General features: G+C 35.3%; 1 protein-coding gene across 1 annotated transcript in view; it reads left to right on the top strand.

Annotated features, from left to right (window-relative positions):
- The window catches only part of LOC137637578 (venom allergen 5-like), an 11,736-nt gene extending 3,212 nt beyond the window's left edge, over window positions 1–8,524 (top strand). The window contains exon 4 of the mRNA XM_068369727.1: window positions 8,330–8,524. Within this exon, the coding sequence (XP_068225828.1) occupies window positions 8,330–8,524 (195 nt within the window). The remainder of the gene's footprint in view (window positions 1–8,329) is intronic.
- The last annotated feature ends 532 nt before the right edge of the window (window positions 8,525–9,056 follow it).

Below are 9,056 nucleotides of genomic sequence, written 5' to 3'. Positions count from 1 at the left end.
ATATATATATATATATATATTATATATATGGTTTTAGAAGAGGTAGGGGTTGTATGAATCAGATTTTTACAGTTAGGCAGATATGCGAGAAATATTTAGCAAAAGGTAAAGAGGTGTATGTTGCGTTAATGCATCTGGAGAAAGCATATGATAGAGTTGATAGGGAAGCAATGTGGAATGTGATGAGGTTATATGGAGTTGGTGGAAGGTTGTTGCAAGCAGTGAAAAGTTTCTACAAAGGTAGTAAAGCATGTGTTAGAATAGGAAATGAAGTGAGCGATTGGTTTCCGGTGAGAGTGGGGCTGAGACAGGGATGTGTGATGTTGCCGTGGTTGTTTAACTTGTATGTTGATGGAGTGGTGAGAGAGGTGAATGCTCGAGTGCTTGGACGAGGATTAAAACTGGTAGACGATAATGATCATGAATGGGAGGTAAATCAGTTGTTGTTTGCGGATGATACTGTACTGGTAGCAGACACAGAAGAGAAGCTTGACCGACTAGTGACAAGAGAATTTGGAAGGGTGTGTGAGAGAAGGAAGTTGAGAGTTAATGTGGGTAAGAGTAGGGTTATGAGATGTACGAGAAGGGAAGGTGGTGCAAGGTTGAATGTCATGTTGAATGGAGAGTTACTTGAGGAGGTGGATCAGTTTAAGTACTTGGGGTCTGTTGTTGCAGCAAATGGTGGAGTGGAAGCAGATGTACGTCAGAGAGTGAATGAAGGATGCAAAGTGTTGGGGGCAGTTAAGGGAGTAGTAAAAAATAGAGGGTTGGGCATGAATGTAAAGAGAGTTCTACATGAGAAAGTGATTGTACCAACTGTGATGTATGGATCGGAGTTGTGGGGAATGAAAGGGATGGAGAGACAAAAATTGAATGTGTTTGAGATGAAGTGTCTAAGGAGTATGGCTGGTGTATCTCGAGTAGATAGGGTTAGGAACGAAGTGGTGAGGGTGAGAACGGGTGTAAGAAATGAGTTAGCATCTAGAGTGGATATAAATGTGTTGAGGTGGTTTGGCCATGTTGCGAAAATGGAAAATGGCTGTCTGCTAAAGAAGGTGATGAATACAAGAGTTGATGGGAGAAGTACAAGAGGAAGGCCAAGGTTTGGGTGGATGGGTGGTGTGAAGAAAGTTCTGGGTGATAGGAGGATAGATGTGAGAGAGGCAAGAGAGCGTGCTAGAAATAGGAATGAATGGCGAGCGATTGTGACGCAGTTCCGGTAGGCCCTGCTGCTTCCTCCGGTGCCTTAGATGACCGCGGAGGTAGCAGCAGTAGGGGATTAAGCATTATGAAGCTTCATCTGTGGTGGAATTGTGTGAGGTTGGGCTGTGGCACCCTAGCAGTACCAGCTGAACTCGGCTGAGTCTCTGGTTAGGCTGGAGGAACGTAGAGAGCAGTCCCCTTTTTGTTTTGTTTCTTTGTTGATGTCGGCTACCCCCCAAAATTGGGGGAAGTGCCTTGGTATATGGATGGATATATATATATATATATATATATATATATATATATATATATATATATATATATATATATATATATAAATATATATATATATATATATATATATATATAACTTTAGCCATAAGCAAATGATTAAGGATGAATGTTCAAATAGATACATCTAAAAACAAAAATTACATACCCAACACATATTGTCAAATCAAAAAGAAAAATGCATGGTAAATACAGATCATACATATGGTACATTGCTAGCAAACGATTATATGGTACCAATAAAAAAAAATATTGGTATACATATGATTCGGTAACTTGTTAAAGAATAGTTGTTACCTTTGTCAAAAATATAGATTATCATAATACGGTAACTAATAAAGAATATTTGTTACGTTGGTAAAGATATAATTTTAGTGCACAAACACGAATTCCTGGTACGTACACGCACCACGGTTTCGTATATATATATATATATATATATATATATATATATATATATATATATATATATATATATATATATATATTTATATATATATATATATATATATATATATATATATATATATATATATATATATATATATATATATATATATATATGTTATTTTTATATATAGGGCTTATATATTTTATTAGATGCCCATAGATTCCTCATTTTAACATTTAGGGCTTATATATTTTATTAGATGCCCAAAAAATGATTGATATTTTAAATGTTTTTAAAATATTTTTTAAAATGCAAATGTTCAAGAGTCTCTTCAACTACATATTACTAGCGTACTAACTGCTTTTCGCGCACATCACTTTTCCAAGACAATTGTACTCCTTTGAGCGAATGAAGGGGCCAGTTTCAAACAGCTTTAAATTGGAATAAAATAGGAGTTTTGTCTGGACATGGCAAAACGTTCTGTTTGATCTCCAACTTGTTTGTTCTTAACCTACGCCAAACAAAGATGTTAACGGCGATAAATATCATTACCGTAACGCTGATTGCTGCTAGTAACACGTAGAAACAAAGGTCTGCATAAGTCGGTGTCAGGTGGTCCATCTCGGTTAATTTCATCAACCGCTTAGCCACTCGTGCATTGTATGGGAGATGTAAAGATGGAATTGTAGTCGACCATGTAAAGTTCGCGAAGTAGGCCCGTTCTCTGATGATAATCTTGATTCCTCGGATCATGTAATTCAGGGACGTACCGATACAACCATCTGCTGCAACGAAGATTTGGGAATAGGACGTGGATCCGTCTGGGCATGATACATTGAAGCCGGCCTTGTCGTATCGTATCCACGAGCCGTTGTTCAGTCTGCAATTGAACTTATTATTGTCAAAGGGATAAAGGTTTTTCAGACAATTTTCATGTGTATGGGAGAGAGCACCGTCTAGCACTATACCTAACTCGCATGAATCCATTGAGTTTTTATGGAATTCAAAGGAGTCAGCTGTACATATTTTTTTATTCATTGCGTCTGAACAGTGAGTTAATTGATTTAAGTCTTTAATGACCGTATATGTTTCCTTATCTGGGGAAATCAATACGTGTCTTGTCAAACTGGATATTACTGGATTTGAGTGATTCGTAATGAAAGTCGGAAATGGTGATATCCTGTAAGATTGCCAGGCATCGGAAGAATCAAAGGGAATTGTAATCATAATCCTGTGATTTTTAACGGTAACAATTGGTGGCAGCGAATAAAACTCTAAAAACAGAGAAAGATCTTCAAGAACCAGCGTTCAACATAAATCAACTTTAGTATCATGAGAATCAAAAGTAATGAATCTACAATTTTGACGAAGTATCTACGTCCCCCGAAGAAATGAAAACATCGAATACCAACAAATAAATGTTATACAAACTGAGGAACTGGATCTTCAATCAATATCTTAAGAAAACCAAGGACTGACATTCAATGTTTAATAAACATTCGAGAATCATATCCAGGAACCACTACATTCAACGGAAATCGGACCGAAAACATTCACCCAAACATCAATAAGAAGAAACAAACCAGTGAGAGAGAGAGGAAATGAAGACACCACCCTTCGCCCATATAAACCGAAGCTAAGTATATTTCTTTATTCATTTCAGTTTTAGACAGTGAAGTGTAGTTATCACGAGTCAATCGTCCATTATTGCTGGGGTGAGTTGTTTGTTAATCTTCATTTTTCCTTTCATTAAAGGAAACTGTATTCAACTTCGAATTCTCGTTGAGAATTTTTTTTCTCTCTGTGCTAATTCCGTTTTCTTTCAGAAGTTCTCGGGAAATATCTTTATATTTGTATCATTGTATTGGGGGATTATGTTATGATCTTTGTTTGAATAGTATTTATGCGTTTACGCAGTGGACGTCTGTATTCAAATAGAGATTTTGATAGGATTGCAAGGAATCGAAGAGATGAAAAACAAGTTAAAGTCAACATGACACCTCCTGTCAGCCCAAGTAACCTCAACCCCGGCCCGAGTAACCGCATCCCGGCTCCCATTGTTACATTAGTTATTGCCCGATCAGCTATCCTTCCTTTTCAAGGTCGGGTCAACGGCTTCTTACCTCAGAATGTTGAGTCGTGGATTTCTTCCGTCGACGCCCATTTAAATGCTAAACAAATTATAGACCCATTTGTACAATTACAAGAAGCTAAAAGTTTTATAGACTTTTCTAAAGGAGATGCGAGTGCATATTTGAGGGGAGTTTCGTTTCAAGAGACAGTTACATGGGACGATTTCAAAGTCAGGCTACGTGCAGTCTATGGTGGTAAGGAAGCCTTGGATGTAGTTTTAACATTAAGAAATACACTTAATCAAGCCACTATGACTCGGCTTAATGTTATTGAGAGAGCAGCTCTCATTGCCGATAGGCTAAACGAATATCAAGATATTTTAGGTAATTCCACTTGGGTTACTAGAGATAACATCTCCGTGAAATATTTCTTACGATTAATGTATTTAACTTGCATGACACTTATGTTGCCTGAAGCTTTAGTGCGGTGTTTTGATAAAAAGTTAATGCCAGCAAGTACAGAATTGGACGTATATAAACAGATAAAAAAACACATGTCTAATTGTACTGATCTTGATCCTTTGTTTACACAGGTTTTTGAAAAAAATGAAACAAAGCCACAACAAGTAAACGTAGTTAATAATAGTCAAGTCGTGGGAATGACGTGTTATAATTGCAAACGTCAAGGTCACTTGATTGCAGACTGCAGAACAAGATTCTGTTCGTTACATAATAGTTCTACTCATTCATATAGTCAGTGCTACTCGCGTAAGACACAACAGAATCCTAGAAATACACAGTCAAATCCACAGTCAATTACACATTCAGTTCCATATGGAAATAAAAGGAAAAATCCTCAGTTCAATAAGAAGAAACAGCCAAACGTCAATGTAGTTCAGAAACAAACAAACAGTTCTTTGAATAACTCTGATTCTGGGCCGTCTACCCAGAACTCGCAAGGTCAGAATAATTTTCAGAATGTGCATAGCAAAGCAAATACCACATAATTAACTCCAGTGAGGAAGAGAGTGATGTTGGGTCATTTAAATCAACATCAGTAGTGTTATATAATCCATTTAATGTTTTATCAGATAATTCTGAAACTATAGATTTTCCTACGAAACACTCGACCGAATCAAATAAATTAGTGCATGCTCCCGTAGATTTGCAACAAATTCACACAATAATAAGTCAAAATGAGTTACGACCAACATTATATGCTGTAAATTTAGAACAACAATCCTTTACATTATTTTTTGACTTTGGTAGTCCACATAATATCATGGATTTGAGGACACATCATTTGTTGTTTTCGAACTTCCCTATAGAGAAGTCCGGAGTAAGGCTCTCGGGTATAGGAAATAATGAATTAAATGTAATAGGCGTGACTCATGTTCAGTTCAAGGTCGGTAAGCGCACGTTTGCTGATACCTTTGTTGTTGTACAAAACATTGATATGTATCCAGCTGTAATTATAGGATATCCGTCTATGGGTAATCGAAACATTATCTTAGCCCCTGCCAAGCATGGCGTGTATATCAAAGGAAAATTCTATAAGTCTTCTAATACCTTAAAATCAGTTTTGGATAGAAAGGAGACAACAAATAAAACAGTGACGTACGTTGAAGAACCAATAACTTGTCTCACCAATAAAGAAATAATATATGTGACCCAACAGATTTCTCGTTCACCCGTAATATCATCTTGCACGCAATCTATCGAGCCGAACGTACCTTCGAATTTAATAGTGCAAATAAAGAAAACGTTACCGGGATCTGAAATATTAATCCTTTCCGACACTTTGAAAACTAACGGATTGTCCGTCACACAAGCTATTTATACAGTAAGCTCACATCAACAATGTAATATTGAAGTCTGTAATCATTTAAATACCATTTTAGTAATTCACAAAAATCAACATATCTTGGATGTAGAAGTTTATAAACATCGTATTCTTACCGTTGCTGAAATCAATCACGCTCAATCAGTTGCGGATGAAATCCCTTTTGTGATCTATTAAAAATAAAATTAGTAAAGACATTCAAGAAGAAGAAATTCAGCAGAAATTTTTTGGACTTTTAACTGAATATCTAGATGTTTTTTCCACTACGGATGGATCCTTAGTAAAGACAGATGTCATAGAACATCAAATAAGGTTAAAGGACAAGCAGAAAATTATTTATGTACCCTCGTACAGACTCCCTATGAAATTCCAGAATGAGATAAATGATGAAGTAGGTAAAATGCTAGAAGAAGGAGTCATTAGGAAAAATCGAACAGCCCTTATAATTTTCCATTAATAGTTGTACCGAAAAAAGATCGAACATGGCGTATCTGCGTAGATTTCCATCGCTTGAATGAGGAAACGATCCCTGATCGATTCCCAGTGCCATGTACTGACGATATTTTATCTTTGTTAGGTCAGAATAAATATTTTACCAGTTTGGACTTACTTAAAGGCTTTCACCAGATATCATTAGAAGAAAATAGTATCCCATACACAGCCCAAAAACGAACTCAGTGGCATTTGATCATTCAAGACTTTGGCGCGAGAATCGGGTATTTACCAGGGAAAACAAATATCATTGCTGATGCATTATCATGGAACCCCGTGTAATCTTGTGCGGAGCCTTTAGATGAATTAATAGATATATCAACATCCATAGATAATCTCATATACGCACAGTCGGCAATCGTTAACAGTTGATTCTTGCTTAACGGTCCCCGGTTTTTGTGGCTAAGATGAAAAATACAAATTTTATGATGATTGTTTATCCATCATTAAGAATTTTTATTTTTAATAGTTGGTAACAGTATTAGGATGACCAATACCAATGCAATACCTATTAGATAAAAATTCTCATAAAAACCACGATAAAATTTGGCCGGGTGTTGGTTTCAAATAGCCCACATTCCTTTACATTGGGAGTGCTGCACGATATCACCAATTTTTGCACCCAGCTGATCCTAGCTCTCTCTAAACAGTATACATCCATTTCCTCTTGTAAAAAATATTATAGTTATATTTGAAATAAACCGGATTCTGATTAAACTGGTGTTGCGATCAACTTAATCCAATAATAATGTACATAATATTCATATTTTAGTATCACATGTATAATCAAAAACATAGCGAATTATAATCTTATGCATTATTTACATTCAAATCCTCTGATCAACCCTGCGTAGTCCATCGTCTACCTCAATTTTCTGATCAAATAACTCCCTTATTATTAAAGCATGCTACTAAACTATATTTCATATTTACTGAAAGAAACAATTATTAATTGATCTATCATTTTCCAATTAGCATACTAATTTCAATAGTTTTATTTAAAATCCTTCTCTCAAATTTTCTTTACTTGTACTGGGAGATGAATTGCATAACATTAACCTGATTTTCTATCATGTTGCCGATGCAAGATATTCTATACTTTATAGCTTTGTGGTGCTTGATTATAGAGCCTCAATAGAGACTTGGCAAAGAAAGAAAGATTTCATTTATTACAGAGAGAGAGAGAGAGAGAGAGAGAGAGAGAGAGAGAGAGAGAGAGGGAGAGAGAGAGAGAGAGAAATCACCTGTTGCAAAGAAATCAAATGCACTGGTTTGGTTTTATTTAAAAGAAACAATTAATATCAAGATATTCAAGGTTTTAGTTTATGGAATGAGTTGTATTTCTGTTTGAGAAAGTATAGATGTACAGTAACATACTGTGCAAGAAACAACACATAAGAAGTTGCGACCTGCATCTAGAAACACATAGCAGATTAGGCTTTGAGTCATCAGAACGAAAACACTCAACATTTACAGTAGGTAGAGTTCAGCTGTAATGTAGTTATATTGCTGTAAATACACTACAGTAATATACACTACTGCATCAATTAGAACTAGGTAACAATACAGTATCACTAAATTATAAAAACATTTGCTATAGAAAACAATAAGGGAATGATGACGACTCTGTAAAACTTTGCCTCACGACAATACTCTACCATAACCTTACTGTGTCCAGTACGTAATATACATGGGTGTAAATATTCTGTACACCATACATATGATAAAAAAACTGTTGAAAAACCAAATTAAAATAATATTAGGCAGTATTTACTGTGTTGATCATCAGCATTTATTCGCAAAAATTCTCTTTTTGCGCCTATGTCTGTAACCTAATTATCGCGAATAACGTAGCCTGACTGTAAATATATATATATATATATATATGTATATATATATATATATATATATATATATATATATATATATATATTTGTATATATATATATATGTATACATATAATAGAATTCATTCAGGTGAATCAAGTTAAATGATAATAATAGTTTCAAACTCCACTTCTCACCTTTATCTCACAGGTAATGTGGGCAAATACATACGAGATAGGCTGTGGACACGTTCACTACAACACAACAAATTCTGAGCGCAAGATATACGTTTGCAACTATGGACCGGCAGGGAATATCCCTGGCGAAGAGATTTACGCCCAGGGGACAGCTGCTTCTCAGTGTATCAACGGGATATCGACTACTTATCCGGATCTGTGTGCTTGAGAGAAGCTGTTTTGGGTTTCTGTCGCTGGTGAACTAGGCGTCGTCAGCCTTCCAGACTTAGTGAATGCACCCTCTATTTAAGAGAGATGTTTGACTTATTTCCCGGGTAAATTATTTAGGCATTCTACTCCAACAGTAGCTGCAGAAACAAATAAAACAACAACAACAATAACAACAATATTAACAGAAAAAGGAAAAAATAATCTTTGGAGCAATTCAAAACATCTCTCTTTTGTGTGTCTTAGAATAATCTTTACTATTTTGTGTATTGGAATCATTACTTTTGTGTGTATTGGAATAATCATTAGCTGTTCTGGAACACTGAGTTTTATTAAAGCAAAATCATGAATAGTGGTTTTAATACTTTACCTTGATAGATTATATATGCTCATATCTTTATCATCACAATAAACGTTTAGTTTTAATTCATATAAATTTAGGTATTCATTTTCTATAAGTGATATTTTTACATCTGCATTCACTACTACTACTACTACTACTACTACTACTACTACTACTACTACTACTACTA

This window comes from Palaemon carinicauda, unplaced genomic scaffold (assembly GCF_036898095.1).
Source record: "Palaemon carinicauda isolate YSFRI2023 unplaced genomic scaffold, ASM3689809v2 scaffold86, whole genome shotgun sequence".
Taxonomy (NCBI): domain Eukaryota; kingdom Metazoa; phylum Arthropoda; class Malacostraca; order Decapoda; family Palaemonidae; genus Palaemon; species Palaemon carinicauda.
Note: the sequence above shows the minus strand (reverse complement) of the source record. Positions and strands in the feature narration are given on the sequence as shown.